At 47.3% G+C, this 26,337-nt stretch overlaps 1 protein-coding gene across 7 annotated transcripts in view; it reads left to right on the forward strand.

Annotated features, from left to right (window-relative positions):
* The window catches only part of TOR4A (torsin family 4 member A), a 37,336-nt gene extending 18,901 nt beyond the window's left edge, over window positions 1-18,435 (forward strand). For 5 of the 7 annotated variants that reach the window (XM_043498674.1, XM_043498675.1, XM_043498672.1 and 2 more), the window contains 2 exons: window positions 581-870; window positions 13,066-18,435. In XM_043498674.1, coding sequence (XP_043354609.1) covers window positions 13,103-14,383 — 1,281 coding nt within the window. In that variant the 5' untranslated portion in view covers window positions 581-870; window positions 13,066-13,102 and the 3' untranslated portion in view covers window positions 14,384-18,435. Of the gene's footprint in view, window positions 1-580; window positions 871-1,304; window positions 2,731-13,065 lie in introns of those variants that run through there. The other 2 variants (XM_043498676.1, XM_038374609.2) reach the window with 2 other exon arrangements.
* The last annotated feature ends 7,902 nt before the right edge of the window (window positions 18,436-26,337 follow it).

The raw sequence follows: 26,337 nt of genomic DNA on the forward strand, positions 1-26,337 counted from the left end.
CAGCGTATCTACCTCTCCTCCCAGTTTAGTGTCATCTGCAAACTTGCTGAGGGTGCAATCCATGCCATCCTCCAGATCATTTATGAAGATATAGAACATGGTTGAACATCTTGGTAATAGTGACCATAATGTAATTAAATTTAACATCCTTGCAGGGGAGGAAATTCCAAAGAAATCCACCACAGTAGTATTTAACTTCAAAAAGGGGAACTACACAAACTTGAGGAAGCTAATTAAACAGAAATTAAAAGGAACAGTCACAAGGGTGAAATCCTTTCAAGCTGCATGGAAACACCAAAATAAATAACACCAAAATAGAGGCTTAAGTTAAATGTGTACCTCAAATAAAAAACAAACACACAGTAAGAGGACCAAAAAAATGCCACCATGGCTAAACAGCAGAGTGTTTGAGGCAAAAAGGTATCTCTGGAAAACTGGAAGTTAAATCCTACTGAGAAAAATAGAAAGGAGCAAAAACTTTGGCAAGTTAAGAGTAAAAGTATAATTAGGCAGGCCAAAAAAGAATTTGAAGAGCAACTAGCAAAAGACTAAAATGATCAGCAATTTTTTTTTTTAAGAGCACATCAGAAGCAGGAAACCTGCCTAACAATCAGTGGGGCCACTGGATGATCGAGGTGCTAAAGAAGCACTGAAGGAAGACAAAGCCATTTCAGAGGAGCTAACACGATTCTTTGCATCAGTCTTCACTGAAGAGGATGTGAGGGAGATTCCCACACTTGAGCCATTCTTTTTAGGTGACAAATCTAAGGCACTGTCCCAGATTCAGGTGTCAATAGAGGAGGTTTTGGAACTTGTTGCCAGGAGATGTTGTGAACACCAAAAGTATAACTGGGTTCAAAAAAGAATTAGGTAAGTCCATGGAAGTTTGCTCTGTTGATAAATTGTATAGTCAGTTGCTTGACCACACTTTGGTTCGTTATAAAATTTACTCCAGAGGCCAAATAACCAGTGTCAGTCGGGTTTATTAATATGGCACAGGAAAACGGTTCTATATGGTTTCAGTGTCTGAGGAGCTGTCCTGTGCAGCGATGTTACTTTCATCTTATGCAGAAGGTTTGCTCTCCAGAGTTACACTTCTAAAGCCATCTTTTCATACCCTACTTGTTTACCAGTAAAAGGTACCGTATATGTCATTTTAAACTAGAGTCAACCAATTAACTTTGTATCTTGTTTTTCTGGTACCTTAGTGTACCTCTTATCTTTGTTCTGAACCCACCATGCATTCCAGTTCATGACACACTCTTATCTTTGTTCTGGGTACGTGCATTCCAGATACTAAGGGGCATGAAGACACTTCCTAGGCCAGTACCAGTATAAACAGATTTGTGAGAGTAACTCCCTTTCTGTTGCTATAAGGAAACAACTGTATGTCTTGATACTGACAATTTCCTTATCTACTGAAGCCAAAGCTTGCCTCCGCTAATACTAGGTGTTATGGGATACTTAGCATATGTGAACAGGATTATAACAAGGGTACAGGCTAATTCATGCTATATAACTGCTATATTGACACTTAATGCTTAAAATATATGTAAGCTAGCCACCATTTCAAAAACGGATTGGACAGTTATATGACTAACAAGAATACCCAGATTTGTCACAGAATCGTAGACTATCAGGGTTGGAAGGGACCTCAGGAGGTTATCTAGTCCTACCCCCTGCTCAAAGCAGGACCAATCCCCAACTAAATCATCTCAGCCAGTTCATGCTAACAAGTTTTGGAGGAGTTATTAAACCTCATGCTTCTTGCCTTAAACCAATCTCTAACTATGTGGGATTAGGAGGTGCCCTAAAGTGAACAGGGAGAGAATCCTGTATCTGCCTAGTGCAAGATTCCTTACACTTTCCTCTGGAATATCCAGTACTGCCACTGCTGGAGACAGGGTACATGGACCATGGGTCTGATGCAGTCTGGCATTACTATGTGCTCAGTCTGATTTCCCCTACTTGCCCCTTTCCTCTCAGACTGTGTTCATGGCAGGTAATTTTTAATTTTCTGTGGCAGCTGCCCAATTTCCCCATGCTCTGCTGTGCTAGGCAGACCCATGCCTGCCCTGCTACTGTGCTTTCCGGATGGCTGCCTACCTGCAAGTGGATTCGGAGGCACAAGGCTGCAGGGAACGTTGTGCAGCTGGAGCAGCAGCAGAGCTGAATTTGGAAGCATTTGTTCTTGTTTATTTTCCAGTGCCTCCAGATGTAGGCAATAATGTTGCCTGTCTCTTGCCCCACACCCTGTTCGCACGCTGCTCTGTGTCATGGCTGCATCTCTCTTAATGCTCCTTGTACCCATGAGGGGACACCGCTAGCGACAGGATATTTCTGACCTGCTTCCGAACAGCTTAGAGAACAGGAGTAAAACACAGTGCAACCTGTGTGCAGCCATCAGTGTGTGAATACGCTGTCCATGTTGCAGAGAACATGAGCAGGCCAGCAGCAAACACAGCTGCAGAATAGGATACAGATAAGGTCTTGTGCAACTGGGAGAAGGAAGTGCTGGAGATAGGGACCACTCCCGCTTGTCATTTCCTCTTTTCTCCCTGACCAAGTCCTTTTAGACAGATGTGAAGGTACAAAGTGGGACAGCCAGTGAGTCTGCAGCTACAGAGTCCCCTGCTTACCCTGCTTGGATTGCTGCTGCTGCTCCATTGACTTGCAGGCAGGGACAAGGAGTGACATTCTCCCAGTGAGACCCAGAGAAAAAGCTCCCTGGTAACTGTTCTCTTGCTCTCATGCGCCTCTCCCCACCCTTCCTGCTCTCTCTGAGTTGCCTTTTTCTTTTCCAAGGGCCCCCAATGCGTGCTCTGTCCTCGGGGCCAGGTGGTATCTAGTTCTCCCCAGACTTCTGTGCTCACTGTGTGGGGCCACGTTTGAGCCATGGCATTCTTCCAACTTCGTCCCTGCAGTGCCACTTACTCTCCTTGCCAAGGCTTCCCAGCACAGGGACTGAAATGGCAGCTTAGCCCACAGAGGCCAAACTCTGTGATTGTAACGGTGTCTTTGCACTAGCCTGGCATTTCCTCATGGGCTATTTCCTGATCTAGGGAGGAGATGCAGTGGTGCTAGGAGGCCCCATGGCTGGCAGACCAAGTGAGCATTTCAGTTCACTTGTAAACAGCTGGGCAGGAAACAAGGCTGGTGCCACCAGAGCCAGAGTGTAAAGATGTTTGGCTCTCGGAGGGACGGGACGCATAGAGATGCTTGGAGGGGTCGGTCTGACTGGGCAGCTGGGAGAGGGGCCAGGCTCTTGTCCCCATTTGGTGGGCAAAGGAGAAGGATTCTCCTTGTTCAGTTGGGGGAGGGATAACTTTGTTTGGTGGGGTTGGGGGAGCATCAGTCTCCCGCCCTGGTTCACTGGGCCCTGAGGGTCACTGTCCTACACCTACCAGCGCCATCTCTTATTCACTCTCCCATCACCCCAGTCTTTGCCCCCATTTGGCTGACCTTCAGCCTTGACAAGACACAGTATGACTTTCCTCCACCCCCTCCTCATCTGTTACCCAGTCTCCTCCGCCAATGACTCTGATGACACCTGCCTATGGTCCCCCTCCAGCTGTCTCCTCAGCCCCATCCATCCCTGCTACCGACTTCCCTTTCTTCTCTTCCCCCTGCTCAGTCATGCTCCCCCATTCTCTTCCTCTGACTCCTTTCCCCCAAACACCAAGCCAGCTCTAGTGTCCCCCATATGGGAAGAGCTGCCTTTGATGGCAGCTGTCTCCAGCTCCTGCCTCCCCACCCTCCTCCCCGTCACTCTAAGCGCACAGTGGGAGCTATAGACAACTGCTGCATTATTGTATTCTTCTTTCCTTCAGCCCCGGATGGCCTCCCATCTGCTACCATGGAACCAGCTGCCGATTTGTTCTAATTCTAATGGTTGCTAATATTTGCATTAGTGTTTGCATCGCATGAAAAAGGCCGACTTTTCCTTGAAAAACTGAACATCCAAAAAATGCAAAAGTGTTGGCCAAAACCGGAAACTTTCGATCTGGAAAGATCAAAACATTTTACGTAGATCTTTTTGAGCGAACCCAACGATTCCAACATTCCCAAATCAAAATGGTGCATTTCGGCTGATACTAAACCATGTCCTCCTGAACTGCCACAGAGCCTCATGGGAGCTGTACTTTGGGAACCTCATGCCTGTTCTCTGCTCTGGGCCAGACTCCCAGACTACAACTCCCATGAGGCTCTGTGGCAGTTCAGGAGGACGTCAAGGCACCACAAACATGTGACTTCCATGATGTTCTGCAACATGTCATCAGAATGATGGTACATCAAGGGAAATGGAGTCCAGCCTGGGAGCCCAACCCAGATAGCTGAATGGGAGCAGGAGGCATCCAAACAACAATGCCCCTGGCAATGCGGGCGCACACACTTCATTGTCAAATTGCCCTGAAATAAAATGTTTGAGTTCAGTCAATAAACTGAAACATTTTGATTCGAGTTGTCCTGATGTGAAACTTAATATTTTGTTTAGATTTTCCCAGACTTTTGGTTTTCAGCCAAAGGATCTCAATTTTTTGAGTTTTCAACAAGTTCCATGTTCCAGTCAGCTCTGCCAATCACTATTTTTTCCCCTGAATGGCCAGTATAGTCTCATTTTGGGATCTAATTCTGCACTTTCTTGAAGACATCCTTGGAAAACTGTTAATTTCCGTTTCTGCAGGTTTAGTTAACATGATAATAAAAATGCAAGAAGCAGAGATAGTGCTGTCTACCCTCGGGCTTTCCTGAGCGCTACCACTGCTTCAGCTGAATTGATGATAGTACTTTCCTAAAATCCCCTCGTGTAGACGCAGTCACATAAGAGCTCCTTTTCTAGTGTGGCATTATAAATTACATTCCCTTCTCCATTGGTTTCACTGACAGAGACTTGAGCAGTTTTCTACATATGTTAATTTCTGAAACATTTCACTATTCTGCCTGTTGATAGGGTTGCCAACTTAGTAATATTTAAAAAAAAAAGGACACTCCAGCAGAAGTGCCTGAACCTCCCGTCCCGCCTCTTCCCCCCTGAGGCCCCACCCCTTCCCTGCCTCTGACCCACCTCTTTCCCCAAGACACCGCCCCCATTCACTTCTTTTTTCCCCTCCTCCCATCACTTGCTGCTTCCCCCTACTCCCCCTGAACCTGGGTCAGAAGGGACTCACCTGCAGAGCCGGGGCTGGGAGCTGCAGCTGCCCGATGCAGGTAGGAGGCAGCCCCGGCTGAGTAGGGGCTGGCGTGGGTGATGATCCGGCACTTCCCCCACCTGCAGTAACTGGACTTTGGGTATCTGATCAGTAGTACTGATAAGACACTGTCAGGTCCCCTTTTCGACTGGACTTTCTGGTTGAAAACCAGGCACCTGGCCGCCCTACTTATTGAAGGAGCCAATGTGCAAATTTACCTACGTATGGATATTTGTTGTGCTAGGTGGCTTTGTTTGGCTGATACAGGGTGACACAAAAATGCAAATGAGTAAAAATATTTCAAAGGAGCTGTTTTAAGGTAAAAATTGCAAGCGTTTAGAGCCAGAATTACAAAGGTATTTAGGCACCGAAAGAAGTAGATAGGTGCCTAGTGGGATTTTCAAAAGCATCTAAATGAGTTAGGTGCCTAACTCCCATTGACATTCCCTGCCTGTTTGTTCAGTCAGCCTTCTGTTGTGCCTTGTTTTGAAGTTGTAGGCGCTGGGAGGCAGGGACTGATGTTTACTGTACATTTGTATAGTGCCTCATCCAATAAATGGCTGAGGCCTTAGAGCACTGCACCAATATTAATAGTAGCGTGTTTATTAATAGCAAATCTCCATAATGTATTGTCAGTGCAGTTCCACTGGGGAGTATCATGGAGAGGCTGCAGTGAAGGTAGAACTCGTGCAGTTTTCTCACAGTATCTAATTCAACTTCTCTGACCTAGAGTATGGCTAAATCTCGTGCATGACAGAACTTCTACTGTCACGTGATCACAGATCTCCTCTGGTAGCAGATTCCTGGTTTGCTTTGCGTACTTATGACTGCAGTTTTCTTTGCTGAGCGTGTTTCAGAGCTAAGATTGATTGCATGTTGATTGGTTTTGCTTGCTAGGTTCATTATTTATTAGTGAATTCAATACAACATTGGCTAAAATTTTACTGAAATGTTGAGTTTTGACATTAAAACCAATTAAGTAGTGAAGTATAGGAACAAACTAGCTGTAGCAGTGCTGGGAATTTGTATTGAGTACCTGACCTATATAGTGTTCGTTTTACTATTAATTTGTTTAGAAATGTCCATTATAGAATAATTTGGGAATTATTATCAATTGTGTTTATGAAAGTAGTGCCGATGGGCCACCTCAGAACGGGTCCCATTGTGCTATCATCATTCTCACCCTCATGGCAAATCCCAAATGGGACAGAGTATCCTTGCAGATCAAGCACCCCGCACATCAATCTCTGTGCTGTAAAAATACAGAGTGCTAAACGGTCTCTGCCCTGAAGAGCCTACAGTCTAAATAGACCAGACAGACACAGGGCAGGGAAAGGGGTAGAACATACCAGCTGAGGGATGGTAGCAAATGGCATGGTAGTGCCATGATTTTTTTTGTGGGGGGGTGTTACTGAGGAGGGGATCAGCTACATGGAAAGAAGACTGAAGGGAAGGAGGGTGAGAGGGACAGGTGTGGATTGGTGGAGCTGAGGTAGAGGGGAGGATTGAAGCAAACAGCCAATCAGCACAGGACCCAGAAAATCCAGTCAAAACCAAGGTACTAAGACAATAGTGCTAAGGATCAGAAATCCAGACTCTAACTCAGAATGTTTCATTACTTTATCTTGTGTCTACCTTACTTACGGAATGGACATGCTCTTTTACCAATCCTCAGAAACTAAATTTTTTCCCTCTGCCTTCTACCCCATCCCACCACTGCACATACCATTTGAATCAGGGCCACACCCGCACCATGGAGGGGGAGGATTTGGAGAGCTCAATTTGTAAAAATAGGATTTACATAGGGTGACTATATTTCCCAAAGGGAAAACGGGACACCACATGCGGCTAGCCCAAACCTCCTTCCCTCCTTGTGCGGGGCTGGCGTCGCTGCTCTCTTGACTTCCTGCTACTGACTTCCTGCCCCGTCCGAGCCCTGCTCCACGCAACTGAGCAAACGGGACAAATGCACGCTTTTGCAAAATAACGTCAGGACGGCCGGGACAGGGCTTAAAAAAGGGACTCTCCCGGCCAAAATGGGACATATGTTCACCCTAGATTTACAGCTTTGCAAACATGCTGAACTGAACAGACCTGAAGCTGTATTCAGGGTTTCCCAGGAGAGCTTGGGTGCTGTCTGCATTCATGCTCTAAGCTCCTCCTAGTCTCCAGCAGTCACCCAAACACACCACACACAGAGCACCTGGCTCAAAAACTGCAGTTACTACCATTACATATAGCATGTTAAATTACAGTCAGCATAAGATAGATCAAACCATTACCACTGGGCAGTACAGTTACCTGGCAAATCAGCATCAAATGGGGGACGTGGAGAGAAACATTCACCTTGGCTCTGAGTGTGTTGGCATCAAACAGCTCCATCAACTGCACCCCAGACACGCCCGCAACTTTACCCTAACACTCTTAGGAAGAGAACCCCCATACAGTTAACTTTGTGATTCTCCAGATGTAAGGCAGGAGCAGGAACCATTTCTTTATGCAAGAGAAGCATATTGCATCCAAGTCAGCTCTACCTCTGGCTCCATGAAAATCTCCCTCTCTAGGATGCTGAGGTCTGGTTATGGACCACAGCCTGAAGATGCACACAAGCCTCACATCCAGCACTACTGCCATTACCACTGGCCATAGCATACTCCTCTTAACTCTCTCAGCCAGCCAGGGAGACAGATAAGGGCAGCACCAGGTCTCTGCTAACAGAAGGTGCAAAAGCGTATGGGACACAGTGACACAGCATGGCAGACTAATGGTGAGATCGAAGGCCCAGCACCTCCAGGCAGTGCAATCTGCGCTTCACCCCCTCTCAAGGCCTGACAGGGAGCCATGCTGTGGAGGGCTGGGGCTCTCTGGGCTCTCCCTGTAGCATTGAGTTCCTGGTGAAACACAGCAAGACAGTCTGAGATTCTCTGACTGGAGCCTTAGTGATGGAGCTTGTCCCCTCCCTCATATGCTTGCCTACGGGGAGCCATCCAAATCCAAAGCTTGTGAGACGGGGAAGAAAGAGTGAAACTGAGCTGACAGGTCCCTATGCCTGTGCAGGGAAGCCTCCATTTCCAGGCATCTCTAGGAGCCTGCGCACTCCCCTCTGCCCAATAGGATCTCTCCAGACCATTCATTTTTAGTGACTTTCACTTCCTGGCTTGTCCCATGTTTCCCTGGTTACTCATAGGCATCTGATCTAACTGGTTCTGCTACTTCTGGCAAAGTCCTAAAGGTGACATTATCTGGCACAAGTTCCAAAGACTCACTTTCATGGTAATAAATATTCAGTGTTGCCAACTCTTGTGGTTTTGTCCTGAGTCTCATGGTAATTATTGTTTCCTTAAAGCCCCAGCTCCTGGAGTCAAGTGGGGTATGCAATGATGTCAGCCTTCAGTCTTATAGAAAAAGTTAGTTTCAGCCCTCATGGATGTAGAGAGAGCTTCAAAATGTGACCCCAGTGCACCCTAAAGGCTCAAAAAGGCATATAAAAAGAACACCATATTATTTGTATATAATCTCCATGATTTTAAAGCCAGTCTCATGATTTTTGGTAGACCTGACTAATGATTTTTGAACATTTGCGGTTGGCAATATAAGTGTCTCCAGCAGGTCTGTGTGACATGGTTCCTCAAACTCCCAGCGTGCACAGAGTTTGCTGGATCTCAGCTGTAGTGATGAAGGGCTAATAAAGTTAGTGTTACAGTGAGACATCTACCACTCAGAACTATCCAGGGAATAATTAGGAACTCTCAACTATTCGAAAAGCAGAGTACTCCTCACTAAGAAAGTGGGGGAGAATGAATTCGCTCCCCCGGCTTGCTTAAGCCATATTTAACCTGTGTGATGTCTAGGCCTGAAGAAAGTAGAGGAGTAACTGGAGTAAGGCCAGCTAGAGGCAAACTTCCCTGGAGGCAGAGAACTGGGCAGAATTCCTCAGTGCTTACTGTTCCTACGTGCAGTTTTGTTGTCTTTTAATTTGTTTTGTGGTGAATGACTCATGATTTACTCTCACAATAGCAAAACAAAACCGCTTGTGAATAAATCATTTACCAAGAGGTGGCTTAGATGTTTCCAGCTTCCACAAACAAAATGGAAAGATGGCAAAAAGCAAACGTATGCTCTGCCCTGGCAAAGAGTTTGGGGGGACCAGCAGGCTGAGTGAGAGGGTGACGCGTAATGGAGAATCTCTCTCCCACCATTCATTGGCCTCTGGGATCTGTGTCTACAAGGTCATCACAATTGGCACTAACTGTCCCCTTTTGTGGCAGCCTCAGCTTAGGCCAAGAAATGACAAGGGGGTTGAGAATTAAATACCCTCTCCCCATGGAGTTGCTTCTTCCAGGTGCATGGTCTGGGAAGGGGGAAGAAACATCCGTTGCTTGATGGGTGAAGGGGTCAGATGAGAAGGGGGAGCCCCTTGTCAGCCGCTACTTGGGCCAAGGTTCTCTTGGCTGATCTGCCCAGTCTCCTCGCTCTCCCTCCCTCTGGGGCCTGTCTTCCCTTCTAGGGTTCTGCTCCTCACTCTGCTGCTTCCAGTGGGGCTGGAGCCAGGTTCCCCTGCCCCCCCCCGGCTGCTGCTCCTGCCATTCGCCCTGGGACACCCCCTGGCAGTTCGCCTGCTCCCCTGCACATGCTGCAGCTGCTGCTCCTCCCACAGGGGCGCCCCTCAGCAGTTCTCCACCCCACCAGAGATCCCAGCCAGGATGTTCCCCAGCCCTTGAGGCATGTCTGCCACCCCTGCACTGAACGGGGGTCCAGAGCTCCCACAGGGGGACCAGGCCGAGGACAGAGATGGACAGCTGAGGCCAGCACTTGGGCTCCTGGTGCCGTTAGGCCCCGCGGTGTGGGCGGGAGCTGAGCTGGGGAAGGCGGGGGAGGCTGGCAGCACAGCAGTGCCCGCAGGTGAGAGCTGGCTGGGCTGCAGGGACAGGCGGACAGCAGCCCAGGCAGTCTCCATGCAACCTCTGTCTGTGCCACCCCTCCAGGCTCTCCTGTGGCACTGAGCCCTCAGCAGGTCCTGGCTGCGGGCCCTTCACAGGAGAGCTTCAGCAAAGTGCAGGAGCTCCCCGCCGTGCCTGGCTGCTGGCTCTGCACTGCCTGGCAAGCTCTCTGGTTTCCTGTGTGTGCCACTGGAAACCACTGGCCACTAAATGGCGCAGCTGGGCAGCATTTTCCCTGGCCCCGCTGCCTCCCAAACTGCCTTCCCGCAGGTGTGCATGTGCTAGAGCCTGGGGGCAAGCGGCCTGCAGTCTGCCCGGGGAGCAGCTGGCGCAGTGCCTGGCCAGGGGACAGGGAGTGAGCGGCCTGCAGTCTGCCTGGGGAGCAGCTGGCGCAGTGCCTGGCCGGGGGACAGGGAGTGAGCGGCCTGCAGTCTGCCTGGGGAGCAGCTGGTGCAGCCCCTCGCTGGGGGACAGGGGGCGAGTGGCCTGCAGTCCATTCCTGCTATAGTACCTAGGGATAGGTTAGTCCTCACCCCCGGATGGGAGCAAACAGGTATTGGTGTAGCGTGGCTGCTGCAATCTCATCCCAGAGGTGGTTGCATTTCAATGGTGGGTGAAGGAGTCCCAACATCCTGGGAATCCTATTGGGTGAAAGGTGATCACTTGAATTCGATGTATTGTACAAGTGATGCCTGTCAGAGCTCAATAAGAGCCACCCCCGATGGCTACCTATTAGCTGGGGCATGATGTCCTGTCTCCATTTGTCATTCCTGTCTATTCCTAATCCACTGGCAGGATGATGTGTAGGGCAATGCTGGCTCTGTCTCTCCCATAGTCAGGTGAGGATTTTCCTAGTTGCTTTTTGCTGGGACATCTTTTCAGTTCCTGAGCGTTTGTTATTTACCACTCCCCCAATTTTTGTGTCACCTGCAAACTTTATCAGTGATAACTTTGTTTTCTTCCAAGTAATTGATAAAAATGTTAAATAGCGTAAGGCCAAGAACCGATCCCTGCGAGACCCCACTAGACTTGATTGCCAGTTTACAATTACATTTTGAGACTTATCAGTTAGCCAGTTTTTAATTCATTTAATGTGTACTAGGTTAGTTTTATATCATTCTAATCTATTAATCAAAGTGTCCAGTGTCATGTGGTACCAAGTCAAATGCCTTACAGAAGTCTAAGTGTATTACATCAACACTATTACCTTTATAAACTAAAGTTGTAATCTTATAAAAAAAAAGATATAAGGTTAGTTTGACAGGATCTGTTTTCCATAATCCCATGTTCATTGGCATTAATTATATTATGCTCTTTTAATTGTTAATATTAATTGAATCCCATACCAGTTGCTTCAATTGTTTGTCCAGGATCGTTGTCAGACTGACAGGCCCGTAATTACCTGGATTATCCTGTTTACCCTTTTAAAATATTTGCACAACTTTAGCTTTCTTCCAGTCTTCTGGAACCTACTGAGTGTTCCCAGCCTTATAGAAAATCCACTTTAATAGTCCAGAGAATTCCTTGGTCAGCTCTTAAAAAATTCTTGGATATAAATTTTCTGGACCTTCTCATTTAAAAATTTAAAAAGCTCTATTTTTGTAGCCCCTGTTTAACTTCCTCCTGAGTTACTGCTGGAAAGGAACATGTGTCACTGTGGGGAGGTCTCTGGATAGTTCAGGGCAGGGATCTGGGCAGTGTAACTTGTTGCTGTGTTTGGTTTGATCGTCCCAGTGATTCATATATTGGTGTTTTAGGTTCTGGTCTAATGTTATGAGTTAACGTCCCAAGCTATTTGCAGTGCACAACAACAATTTTATTGATTCTACAAAATCCAGGACCTGTGCTACATATTGCCGAGTACCATCTCCTGGCACCTTATTTGTCAACTAACTAGGTTGCACAGCTCCAGCATTTATAAGTTTCTCTCTGTTTGTATGTCCAACAGCTTCTATTTGTGTGTGTGTGTGTGCGCGCACACATGTGGGTTCCTACACCTAGATGTTTCTCCCTTTCAGTGTGTGGAGTATGTTTGCTTGTGTATGTCCTGTGTTTTCTTTCTTTGCATGTGTGTATGGTTGTATCTAGCCAAGGAACAGTGGATGTAAGCCTGGGACTCAGGTGATCTGGAAACAATTGGTAATTCTACCACAGATGTCCTGTGTGACCTTGGGTGAGTTGCATGGAGTCCAGTTTTCAAGTGCTCAGCATCTACAACTGGACCCAAGTTTTCAAAACAGCGCAGCACCCAGCATGCTCAGCTCTTCTGAAAACCTGGCCATTTACTTCGGTCTCTAAATGGGCGGTGAGCTCTTTCGAAAAACTGGCCCTGATGGTGGGTGCTGAGCTCTTTGCAAACTATGGTACTTAATCTCTCTGGGCCACAGTTCCCCCTCTGTATGATGGGGATAATAGCACTTCCCTACTCACAGGGTGTTGTGAGGACAAGTTCAGTAATGTCCAATGGGTGCTCAGAGTGATGAGGGCCATAAAATTACCTAGATTGATACACAGCCCCTGAGTGGGTGCACCTGTAACAACTTCTCTCTCTCAATATCCATAGTCCTTAAGGCCAGATGGGACTATTAGACCATCTAGCCTGACCTCAACAGCCATTGAATTTCACCCTGTTGCCTCTGTATTGAGCCTGATTACTTGTGTGTGGCTAAAGCATCTTCCTGAAAGAGATGGAGAATCCACCACTGCCCTTGGTGAATTGTTCCAGTGGTTAATCACCCACACTGCTAAACATGTGTGCCTTCTTTCTAATTTGAATTTGTCTGGTTTTAACTTCCAGCTATTGGTTCTTGTTCTGCTTTGCTCTGCTAGATAAAAGAGCCTGATATTTTCTACACAGGGAGGTATTTATGCACCATGATCAAGTCACCTCTTGCTCTTCTGTCCATTTATTTTCGCACTGTCTTTGTGTTTTTTAGAGAAGACACTTTGAATGGTTTATGAGAAGAAAGCAAAATGGATGGAAGTCAGTCCTGCACTGAGACTCTCACGGCTTCCAAGAAGATCTCTCTGCTTTCCTCTCCCATGCGGGCAGTCATTCGTCTGCGACGAAAAGTCCAGTTCCTGAAGAAAAGCCACCTGCATCTGAACCTTCCCAGAGAACAATCTCCAGAGCGTGTCCAAACTAGGCTTCTTCAAAAGCAGATTTCCATGAGCCGAACAAACCTGTATAACCCTTCAAGGTCCGTCTTTAATCAAGCCACCTTTGCCAATTCTCAGTACTTCACCTTTGACACCTCTGTGGACCAGTCAACTCTGAATAAATACAAACGGAAGAAGAGCCGCAGGAAGTCCAGGATGGTGTTGTATCCAGAAAGCTTCAAAAAGTACCTTCCAGCAGAGCAAAAGAGTAAAGCAAAGCGCTGCCTTCTCTTGCTCACTGGCATCATCTGCTTCCAAATACTAAATGCTATTGAGAATCTGGATGACAATCTTCAGAAGTATGACCTAGATGGGCTGGAGAAAACCATGCACCGGGAAGTATTTGGACAGAAGGTGGCTGTGGACAGAATTATGGAATTGTTGAAAGAATATCTGGCCACCCACATACACAACAAGCCATTAGTGATCTCCTTCAATGGCCCACCTGGGGTCGGAAAGAGCCATGTTGGATGGCTGCTGGCTAAACACTTCCGTTCAGTCATGGACAATGACTTTGTGCTTCAGTACTTTGTGATGCACCACTGTCCAAACAAGGAGGCTACTCCTGCTTGCCAATTGGATTTGTCTGAGAAGATTTCTAAGATGGTCACCAGAGCAGAAATAGAAGAGAAGATACCATTGTTTATTTTGGATGAGGTTGAGCTCATGTCTCCAGTTCTGTTGGATACACTCAGCAGATTCTTCCAATCAAACCAAACCAACGAGTTCCTCAATGCTATCTACATTCTAATAAGCAACATAGGGGGCAGTGAAATCACAACGTTTGTCCTCCAGAATGTTTCCACTGACCTTCCGCACCTGCAAAGAAAAACAGAAGAACTGCTGTACATTATCCAGCCTATTCTGATCCACTTCCACCCTCTTTGGAAGTCTGCTGACATAATCCCATTTGCTCTGCTGGAGAAGAGTCATGTCATAAACTGCTTCTTGGAGGAGATGATGCGGGAAGGGCTATATCCTGATCAGAGCCATATTGAGAATTTAGCTAGCCAGCTCAGCTATTACACTACAGGAGGCAGGGAGTACGCCATAACTGGCTGCAAGCAGGTCGGAGCCAAAGTCAATCTACTGTAGCAGCAACCATAATAAGAGGCCAAATCCTGTTCTCAGCACTTTGCACTCAATGGAGATAGCCTGGCTGAACACTGGCATGACTGACAGCAGATTTTGGCCCAAGATGCATTTCCTCAAGAGGACAGATATGAAGCTGTCCCAGTGACCACCTTATAAGAGGGTTCCAGGAGGCAGAACAGCAGCTGTCACTGCTTCTAAGATGAGCTCTGTTCTCCTATTGATTTATCGGACTTGAGTCACTGAACTCCCACTGTCCTGCAAATAATCCCCTGTTGACTATGGCCAGGATATCTCTCTGAGGCCAGGTCTGAGCCCAGGCACAAGCCAAACCCCCTTGTGTCCACACTGCAAATGTGCTAGCCGAGGGCTCCAGACCCAAGGTCCTAGGACCCTGCAGGGCTGGAGGATCCAAGCCCTATTGCTTTCTTGTGTGCACGCGACCCCGACTTGAGTTGGGTCTGGAAGTCCTCTGGATGTATCCCAGAGTTCCCGGCAGCAGAGGAGCAGCTCTGCAGGCAGCCAGTGCAGCAGGTGGAAGCACTATTTCGGCCTGGCAGAGCATGATCCTGCTCCTCTCACAGTAGCTGCTCCGGCTCCTCCTCGCTGCTGCGCGGAGCTTGCCCAGAGCAGGGAGCAAAGCTGACAGGTGGGAGGTGGCTCCCGGGGATCATCCCTCTACTGGCCAGGCTGAGCCAGAAGCTCTGCCGCTCGCCCTCTGTGCAGGGCGGAACTTGGTCCTGCTCTGCTCTCTGTGCCCTGCTCCTGGGCCCACCCTGCCCTCCCTGGGGCTGCGTGTGCAGGGACACCCAGGCAGTGTGCACTGTCAGGGTGGTGAGTAGGAGCCAGCCCCCAAAACTTCCCCACAGCCTCCTGGGAATCCCTTATCCCTGCCTCCCGGGGTGCGGCAGGAGCCATGCTTCACCCCAAGTCTTGGCCATGCACTTCACCGCTCCGCAGCCAGCAGCAACCAGGCTGTGTGGGGAGGGGGCGTGAAGGAGTGTTTTTCCTCTGATACCTTCATTTTAGGTCAAACTTCTGTGCCCTGCAGTGAGGATGCTAGAGCCCTAGGTTTGAGCACGGGTCAGAAAATCCTTAACCTGGGGTTAAAATGCAATGTAGACACTCAAGCCCAGGGTTCCCTGACACAGGTCAGCTGACTCTAGGCCCACTAACCCGAAGCTTACATTGCTGTGTAGACAGCCTCCAGTTGTATTATGACCTCTTTGGTGTCCCTCATACACACGTGCCCAGGAGTTTATTCATTGGTGATGTGTCAGCAAGTCTAGGAGTTGAGAATAAATCCCCCATTATATGTACATGGTAGGAACAATTTAATGTCGGGGAGATGGGGAGACCTTTGGGGTGACAGTCTCATCAGCACACTTAGCTGGGTCTCACTTTGTCTTCAAACTCAGAATCTGCAATCTCTGCTTTTCCGGGGTCTGGCTGGACCTGGGATAAAGGCTAACTGGCTTAAGATCTGTCTAGCCAAGCTAGAGATGATGCTGGCATGTAGGGGAAACATTTGGAATAGCTGATGCAGACTGTGACTGTTACCCACCGATCTTTGGGGTCAGAATTATGCATTCTTGGGTTCTTTTTCTCCACTGCTGCTCTTGGATTCCCTGGCAACAGCAGTCTCCTGGAATATGTGCTACCATCTCTGGTTGCCTTAGAAGTCGTAGCCCTTTATACCTGATGCACTGTGCCTACGTCACTTCCAGGCTGGATTCCTGCAATGCACTTTTCTTGGGACTATCCTTGAAGACTACTCCAAAGCATCAGCTAGTGGAGAATGCAGCTGCCTGCTTGTTACGGTCTTGCTCATGTGGCCTTTGGTATAAATTCTGCTGCTTGTTTGTTTCTGCGTACAATTCACAGCACTGATTATCTAGAGATCCCTTAAATGGGAATTCACAGATGCAAGGTAATGTGCATTTTGAACTGTTGATGCACATTGCTGGGTTCAAAAACTACTCCAGAACAAGTGCTGGGCATCATGTGAACAGCTCTGTGAAACCTGTACTCACTGTGCAGCAGCTGTCGAAAACAAAAATATTAAATTGCAGGAGGCATAGGAGAGGAAGCAGCACTGAAAAGTATTATAATGCCATTGTTCTGGAGTGACAGTCACTTCTCTACTGTTAAAGGTTGCCACCAGCAGCCCTGTTTTAGTCCTGCAGTAACCCTAGCTTGGAAATCTGATACAAGCAAAGTTTGAAGGAAATGTATACACCTGCCTTGGAGTTCCAGGTCTTTATAATATTCCCCCGATTGGAAATATTGTCTGTTGTCTAACCTATCTGCATCTCCGTCTAGCTCAAAATCAGTTTGTTGCCTTCACACTTCCTGTACAGTTAACTCTCCTTGAACATTCATGTGCTGTGGAAGAATTGATGAAAATAGCATGTAATTAAGCAAAGGTGTTGGTGATTTTTTTTATAGGCCCAATCCTGTTTGCATTGATTTCATTAGAATTATGTGAATAATGGATTTTTTTTACTGGACATTCTGAAATATATATCAAAATTTGGTTTGGAGCTGTATTTTTTTTAAATATTCTAAAAATAAAATGGAAGTAAAGTTCAAAAAGAAAAGTCATTTTGAATCAAATCCCCCAAATATTTCATTTGGAAAATGTCGAAACAAAATGTTTTGATTTTTCTTTTGGAGAGGGGCATCAACTGAAACAAAATGCAAGGTTTTTAATTTTTAGGGCTCACTCTCCGGCAGCTGTTCTGAAAATCTGGAGCAAGCACAGTGGGAACTTTCTGAGATCCAGCCATAATAATGACTCCCTTTAAAGAAAAAAAGCAGTGGTTTGTGTCTGTCTCCATCAGCCCTGACATGACAACAGGCTATTGCTGCCTGTAGGAGGCACCCCCCAACACATTGCTGTCTCTGCCACCTCACTCCATGTCTGTTTTGCCCCATGGCTTCCCCCCTGCTGCCTCCCGATGCTCCCCTAGAGCTCATCCCTGCTGCCCACTACTACACCCCTATTGGCTCTTGCCCCCTCTCACTGCATGCCCCTCCCCACAGCCCCAACCTCCAGCTGTTTCAGCCTTCCCTCCATTGGTACCCGGCCCCCTTCCCTGCTCCCGCTACCCAGCTCCACTGTGTCACTCCTTGATAGATCTGCCTGCTACATTTGCCACCTCAGTGTCTGGCCCTTGCTACCCTTGCAGTACTTGGGCTGCTGCCCTGATCCCACACAGCACTCTCAGCCACTCCGTGACCTTCTCATATTTCCTGGTCCTTCCCCGCCCACCCCCCATCCCCACTGCTGCCCCTGGCAGCCCCAACACCCATCACTGCTCCCTCTGATTCCCTTACCTGCCACTGCTTCTCCTCCACTGATAGCCCTGCTGCCTCAGTTTCCCCACTGCTCTGCTCCAGCCACCATTGCCACCTCAGCCTGTAGCCTCAGCACCCCCGCAGCTGGCATTCTTACCGTTACACACTCCATTGGGACAACTCCACTCGCTCACCGCTCTTCTCTGTCTCCTCCACCTACGCCTAGCACACCACCCCATCATCCTTCCCACTGCTGTAACCCTGGACCCTCTTCTTCTCTGGGCTCTGAGACATAGCTGTCCAGCCTGGCCTGCATGCAGAATGCAGTGCAGCCAAGGTTCACATCGTAGATGGAGCGTCATTTGGTGTTTTTCATTTGAATTGTGGATTTCTTTGTCTTTGTGCAGTTAAGCCCAGATCCTGGGTTTTTCAGTGTGAATGCCCTGACCAGGATACAATTTATCTCTTCCCTGCCTCATTTTCCTATTAGGTGTTTAGAGGGAGAGCATGAGTGGCTGGAGCACTGTGAGTCAGGCAACCTCTGTTCTCGTTTAGGTTCTACACAGGGGAAGGCAAACTACAGCCCACAGGCCGCATCCAGCCTGTCAGACATTTTAATCCGCCGGGAGTGGAGTCGGGGGCTTGCCCTACTCCACGCTTGCCGTGCCTCCGCATGGCTCCCGGAAGTAGTGGCATGCCCCTGCTCTGGCTCCTATGCATAGGGGGAGCCAGGGAGCTCTGCACACTCCTCCGCCCCAAGCACTGGCCCTTCAGCTCCCATTGGCTGGGAGCTGCAGGGGCGGTGCCTGCAGACGGGGCAGCATGCAGAACCGCCTGGTCATGCCTTCATGTAGGAGCCGGAGCTGGGACATGCTGCTGCTTCCAGGAGCTGCTTGAGGTAAGCGCCTCCCAGAGCCTGCAACCCTGAACCCCTCCTGTGCCCCAATCTTCTGCCCCAGCCCTGATTCCCCTCCCACCCTCCACACCCCTCGGTCCCAGCCCAGGGCACCCTCCTGCACCTCAACCCCACATCCCCACCCCAGAGCCTGCACCCCCAGCTGGAGCCCCCACCCCCTCCCATACCCCAACCCCCAATTTCGTGAGCATTCATGGTCCACCATACAATTTCCATACCCAGATGTGGCCCTCAGGCCAAAAAGTTTGCCCACGCCTGTTCTACCATGAACTCATTGTGTGACCTTGAGTAAGTCATTGCCTGTCTCGGAGCCTCAGCTTCTCTTCTGTAAAATGGGGATAATGGTACAGACGCAGCTTGGAGGCATTCATGTTTGTAAATCACATTGTGGTTCCCAGATGGAAGGCGTTATAGGAGTGCAGAGCACTGGTTGTTGTTTAGTCATCACGAGTAAAGTACTACAGGAGAACCTCAGGGTTACAAACACCAGAGTTACGAATTAAATGGTCATCCGCACACCTCATTTGGAACTGGAAATATGCAATCAGGCAGCAGCAAGACAAAAAAAGAAGCAAATACAGTCCAGTGTTGCGTTAAATGTAAGCTAATAAAAAAATAAAGGGAACGTTTTAAGAAAATGACTTGACAAGGTAAGGAAGCTGTTTCTGTGCTTGTTTCATTTAAATTACGATGGTTAAAAGCAGCAGTTTTCTTCTGCATAGTAAAGTTTCAAAGCTGAATTAAGTCAATGTTCAGTTGTAAACTTTGGAAAGAACCATGCCGTTTTGTTCAGAGTTATGAACAACCTCCATTCCTATGGTTTTCAGAACCCTGAGATTCGACTGTTGTAGAGGCAGAAATGCTGGGCCCTCAGTAAGCCTCCTCTGTTTCTCCTTTCCGGCGGTCCCTGAGCTGCCAGTGTGCATTCAGCTGGGAGCTCATCCATGAGATCATTGACTCGGTTATGTGCAGGTCATTGAGGAATAGGGTGACCACAAGTCCCATTTTGGCCAGGACAGTCCCTTTTTAAGCCCTGTCCCTGGCCTTCCTGACTTTTTTGGCAAAAGTGGGCATTTATTCCGTTTGTTTTTGATCAGTTGGTAAGAGCAAATGGGACAAATGCCCACTTTTGTCAAAAAAGTGGGCTATGAAGGGCAAGTGGCGATGCCAGCTCCATTCAGGGGTGGGAGACTGGGCTCAGATGGGGGGCAGGCAGGGCTTGAGCGAGCAGCGATGCCAGCCCCAGCCTTTGGGAAATACAGTCACCCTATCCAGTATGTGCATCCCTGCTAGCCCGAACCCTGCCTGCCCCCCTTGCAGGAGGGGGGCCCGGGTGAGTGACTTGGACCAGCCCCATGGGGGCAGGCGAGGGCTCGGGCTAGCCCCGCACTGTGTCCCATTTTCCCTTTGGGAAGTATGGTCACCCTATTGAAGAATGACTTGTAAAGCCCACTTCTGGGCACATGATAGTACTGCAGTTGGGTTTTGAATTGATGGGCCTGGTTTAACTCCACTGATTTCAGGGCAGAATATGACGCACTTTATTTACCAGTGGAAATGTTGCCTGGTGTGGAGGGAGGATGGGTAAAGGTTAGGCCCAAGTATTTCAAGATCTGGGTTATTTTCCCAGTTGCAAGTCACTGGATCACTTGACTCCCTCTGCATTATCTTTGGAATTCGAAAGTTCCAGAGATAGACTCTGTACTTTACAATTCTGTCATTAGCTGCTGCTCGTATGCAACAATGGGCACTGCTACTTTCAGCTCATTCCTATGTTGTTTAATTCCAAAAAGGGACTCAGCACGCAATGCAGATGGGCTGTTGCGCCTGCCTTGTCCAAGTTCTCGTCAACCCAAAGAAACGTCAGATGAAGTGTTCCATCTCAATTTGATGGATAGGTTACCCATCACTAATACTGACATCAACAAAGAATGGTGTACTTTCTCTTGTGAAGGGGTGGTACTACAAGGTACAATGTTGGATCAAAAGAATCCCCAGTTTACACAATTCGTGTCATGTCAATATGACTTATCTGTGAATTATGGTTGCATCTAATGGGGAATGCGAGTGATCATTCCACAATCACTCCAGTCTCAGGTTTTGGAAGCTCTTCATGCAGGTCATTGTGGGATTGTACAGATGAAGGCCATAGCCTGAAGTCATGTCTGATGGCCAGGGATTGACAAAAAGGAAGGTGAAGTGCTGTACCAGGTGTCAGCAAATTCAGCATGATCCTGGCCCCATTCATCTACACCCTTGGTCACGGCCTCAGACTCCTTGGGCATGTATTCTGAGGGATTTTTCTGGCTCTATATATTTTTGGTCATAGTTGACACTCATTCATAATGGCTAAAAGCTTTCAGAATGACTTCTCTTACAGCTACTAAGACCATTGGACATCTTTGTACCTTGCTCAGGCAGTATGGTTTACTGTTACAGTTAGTGAATGACAATGAACCTCAGTTTTCTGTTCTGAAGAATTTCAGAGGTTCCTAGCTTCAAAGGGAATATATCATATATGCTCAGCTCTTTACCATCCTGCTACAAAGACACAGTGGAATGCTTTGTATAAACACTTAAGCATGCCTTAAAAATTAATAAACCTATTCTGAGTCATCAGCAGCAATTCGACAATTTCTTACTTGTCTACAGGAACACACCACATGCTACTTACCCAGGAGTCACCGGCAACTCTTTTCTTGAAGTGTTCTTTGTGTACCTGTTGGGGCCTGCTGCATCCTGATGTTGCCTCACATATAGCCAAATCCCAAGATATGTAAATTGATCAGTGATGTGAAACTCATCATCATTCCTTTCAAGTTGGAGACTTAGTGTGGACACACAACTACAGCTGTGAAATTAAATGGGTACCTGGAGAACTTGTAAAATGCACGGGACCTGTTTCATTTGTGGTAAAACCATCCAATGGCATTTTATGGAAATGACGTTAAGGACCAGTTGAAGCCTCAACTAGTACCGAGTCCGGGGATGTTCCAGTAGCACTTCTTGCTCTTACAACTCCTAATTTTGATGGAAGAAACTTTGGTACCAGATACAACTGATTCCTTTCCACCAACTGTTCCTGTTGTTCAGGAAATTGCCACACCACTATCACCATGTTATCTCAAGTGAGTGCAAAAACTAGTTGTGCACCTTAATTTGTAAATTTAGTTAGTGGGTTGCTATTCCAGGGCAGAATAATCCCTTGCAATTTAAAAGTCTGTAATGGTCCACCTGCAACGTTTAGTTAGGTTATATTCTGGTTCATGTTAGCCGTGTGAGTGATAACTTATATGTGCTTACAAAGCTTTTTAAAGCAAGGTGGACAAATGTGATGTCCTGTCTCTTTAAATATTTGCTCCACGCTCCCGGTGCACAGCCTCACTTTCCCATTAATTTCAGTTTTGCAGCCAGAACAATAAAGCCAGCACAGCAGACAGAGGTGTTTTCATCAGAACCCTCTGCATCTGCCTGTCTAGCTCCTTCTCTGCTGGCTCCAGAAATAAAACACTGTACAAGTTCAGACACTTTCTGTGGAAGGCTCAGGCACTCGCCCTGGGAGAGGGAGTTGATTCTTAAATAAGATTCAGCAGAACAAACTTTTCAGCCAGTTCCTGCATTTCTTTGTGCTCAGCAAATACTTTCTTCAATATTTGACTGTGGGGGCCATCCTCTAATGGTGGAGAATCATCAGGGGTTTGTTGCTGGTCTTGGCTCTGAATAAGGCTCCTTCATGAGTCTGAGGCCAGATAAGATTATCACTGCCGGAGAGAGATTGAGGCAGTTTTGGTTGGATCACTTTTACATCTTGTGGATCCCTTTTGCCGCTGTTCTTAGCTGTGAACCAAAGCCCCCCTCCGTGTAACATTAGAGCATTTGGGCTGATTTGAAGCAGAGCCCTAGCACTCAAGGGAATTGGGTAGTGATCATAAAGGCCATGCTGGAGCACAAGGAAGGGGGCAGAGTTCCGGCAACAAAACCGGGCAGCACCTGAAGGCAGCAGACCCTGCAGAGCCCTAGGGAGAAAGGGCAGACCCCTGCTGCCATTATGGAAGGCGTAGCAGCCTGTGTTAGAAACTGGGATCCCTGTGGTTTAAGAGCTAGCAACAACAGTGACAGCGTGGGGGCTGCAGTACTCCAGCTCCAACCGTCCTGACCATCTGGCTGACCCCAGGGCACGTGGCGCTCTGATTTGGGGGGAGCTCGGTCATCGCACTGAAATTGTGATTCTTTCCCTGTTTTTTGTCTCACAGCCTTCTGCTGGGGATTTTGCTTTATGCAGTTTAGCATCCATTGAGGCACAAGCCCTGGTAACAGCCTGGAGAGTATCATTAGCTCACTGCCAGAGCAGCTTGGTGGGCCAGATGCTACAAGGTCCAAACAGAGGACTATGGAAAAGAACTGGAAGAGGGGCAGAGGTTGCCAAGCAGCAGCTGGGGGGAACAGTGCCCCACCTGGGATTGATCAACTAAGAAGAGGGAAGCAGGGAATGTTACAGAAAAGGAAGTGAGGAGGGCCTTGTGCATAGGTGAGCTGTGTTTTAAGCCTACACTTGCAAAGGGGCGTTTTAGGAATCAAGTCCTGCTGGGAAAGACATCAGAGCAGCTGTTAGTATCAAGTCCCCCCACACCAGTGGCAGAGTACCACATGGGCCAACAGGGCCCGTGCCCAGGGGCCACAGCCAATTTGGGGGTCCTGGAAAAATCTCCCCCCGCTGCAGGCCCAGGGCTGGAGGAGCTCTTGCTCCCTGTACTTCTCTGGTCTCAAGGCCACAGTGGTGGTGGTGGGGGGTGGATGCAGAAAGGAGCGAGCAGGGCCAGGCAGTAGGGGAAGAGGTGGAAGGGGGTGGCGATATGGGCAGGGCCACAGGTGGAAGGGGCAGGACCACAGGTGGAAGGCATGGGGCAGGGCACAGGTCCGGCACCAGGGCCCCACCCCTTGATCCAGCCCAGGGCCCCAGGAGACTTTCATCTGCCTCTGCCCTGTATGCCCCCTCTCTGGGAGAGGAAATTACCTCCCTTTACATTCAGTGTTAAAGAGACCAGCCTGAGGGGTTCTGATTACTCAGCCCCCATGAATCATCAACCTGCCATCTGGAAGGCTGGCTGCCTCCTCCCTCTGGCATAGCATCTATGTCCTGTCTCAAGTTAAAGCCTTCGTGGAGGATCCCAAGGTGCAGGGCTGGGGGAAAATGAACCCTAACTGCTGAGTCTCCCAGAGACATCTTTCTGTACTGTCCAGCCCCCTTACTAAACAATCAGAGAAGTTGTTAATTTCATTGTGCATTTAAAGAGACAATAGGATGCAGCCTGCTAGCATCACTGGAGTTAACACACTTTCCCCTTCAATCAGTGCACTGAATTGGCTTATAGTAAAAGCAATTTAAGTTTATTTAACAAAAGGACATAGAATTAAGTGATTCCTGGTTTCAGGAATAAAGTTAGAAAGGATCACAAGCAAACACAAATAAAAATATGCTTCTAAGACTAAAACCTGATTTAACAAATTAGATTCTCTTGTTGAAAGAAGTGTTTCTCACCAAGTCTCTTTTCCAGTCTGGCTGACCAGACTATCTGGCCAGGGTGCTTCACAGATCTCAAAGTGCTCAGTTCCTTTGTCTCATCAGATGAAGGATGCCAAAATGGCTTTTTCTCCTTATATCTTTCCAAAGTTCATTGATCCTGCTCCAGGAGGCAGGAAGCGCTCTTGGGAGTTCAGCTTGCTGTGTCAACCAGCAGGCTGATTCCATGCTAATTTTTGTAGTCTCCTTCTCCCATCATAATAGGTAAGAGGCTATCTCCTCCACTTGCTAGTTTGATGAGTTTGTTTACCTTTTATATAAATGTACCTTCATTGTCTCTGCCTGACCAGGCTGATCAGACAAGCAAATACATGTTCCTTTGTCTAAGGCAGACTTGCTTATGCATTGGTTGCCAAACACATTTTAAGAACATAATTTGAGCACATATCCATAAATCTTTGTACACATTCTATACAAATGAAATTGAAAATGGGGAATCATCATAGAATGGACATGTTTTTGGTGGCATCCCTCAGGGATCAGTTCTTGGCCTTACACTAGTTAATATTTTTGTTAATGATCTGGAAGAAAACATAAAATCCTCACTGGTAAAGTTTTCAGATGACACAGAAATTGGAGGAGTGGTAAATAATAAAGAGTGCAGATCACGGATACAGAGCAATATGGATCACTTGGGGAACGGGGCTCAAGCAAATAATGCATGTTTTAATAAGGCTTAATATAAATATATGCATCTAGGAACAAAGAATGTAGGCTTTTCTTATAGAGAATGGGGGACTCTATTATGGAAAGTAATGACTCTGAAAAAGATTTTGGGGTTGTGGTGGATAATCAGCTGAACATGAGCTCCTAGTGTGACACTATGGCCAAAAGAGTTAATGACAGGTTTCAGAGTAGCAGCCGTGTTAGTCTGTATTCGCAAAAAGAAAAGGAATACTTGTGGCACCTTAGAGACTAACAAATTTATTTGAGCATAAGCTTTCGTGAGCTACAGCTCACTTCATCGGATGCATTTGTTGGAAAATACAGAGGGGAGATTTATATACACACACAAAGAACATGAAACAATGGGTTTTATCATACACACTGTAAGGAGAGTGATCACTTAAGATGAGTTAAGATGATGAAAAGAGTTAATGCGATTCTTTGTTGGATAAGCAGAGGAATCTCAAATAGGAGTAGAGAGGTTATTTTACCTCTGTATTTGGTACTTCTGTACCCGCTACTGGAATATGGTGTCCAGTTTTGATGTGCACAATTCAAGAAGGTTTCAGTGTTAGTCTGTATCAGCAAAAACAACAAGGAGTCCTTGTGGCACTTTAGAGACTAACAAATTTATTCAAGAAGGATGTTGATAAATTGGAGAGGGTTCAAAGAAGAGCCACAAAAATTATTAAGGGATTAGAAAACCTGCCTTAAAGTGAGAGACACAAGGAGCTTAATTTATTTATCTTAATAAAGAAGATTAAGGGATGACTTGATTACAGTCTGTAAGTATCTACATGGGGAACAAATATTTAATAACGGGCTCTTTAATCAGCCAATGACTGGAAATTGAAGCTAGACAAATTCAGATGGGAAATAAGATGTACATTTTTAACAGTTTTCAGAGTAGCAGCCCTGTTAGTCTGTATTCGCAAAAAGAAAAGGAGTACTTGTGGCACCTTAGAGACTAACAAATTTATTTGAGCATAAGCTTTCATGAGCTACAGCTCACTTCATCGGATGCATTACTTTTAACAGTGAAAGTAAATAACCTTTGGAACAATTTATCAAAGGTTGTGGTGGATTCTCTCTCACTGGCACATTTAAATCAAAGCTGGATGTTTTTCTAAAAGATCTGCTCTAGAAATTATTTAGGGAAATGACTTGGTTCAGTGTCTTGTGTTATACAGGAAGTCAAGACTAGATGATCACAATGGTCCCTTCTGGTCTTGGTGACTGCTGAACCAAATATGTACCTGGATTCCAGTGCATAGCCAGGGGTCACCAAGGCTCTGCCATGTTTTCTCACTGACCCCAGAAACCCACCAGCAGCCAGCTGGAGAGCTGCTGTCTCTGCTGGGCATCAGCATTCTCAGGCACTGCTCAGCAGGTCAGGACCACGGTGAAGAAGCTACTGTGCTAAGGAAGCTGGCTCTGTCTGAACTGCACAGTTGCCATGGATCATGGATGCTAGTGCCACAGCTGCTGTGCAGG

This window comes from Dermochelys coriacea, chromosome 16 (genome assembly GCF_009764565.3).
Source record: "Dermochelys coriacea isolate rDerCor1 chromosome 16, rDerCor1.pri.v4, whole genome shotgun sequence".
In the NCBI taxonomy this organism is placed as follows: domain Eukaryota; kingdom Metazoa; phylum Chordata; order Testudines; family Dermochelyidae; genus Dermochelys; species Dermochelys coriacea.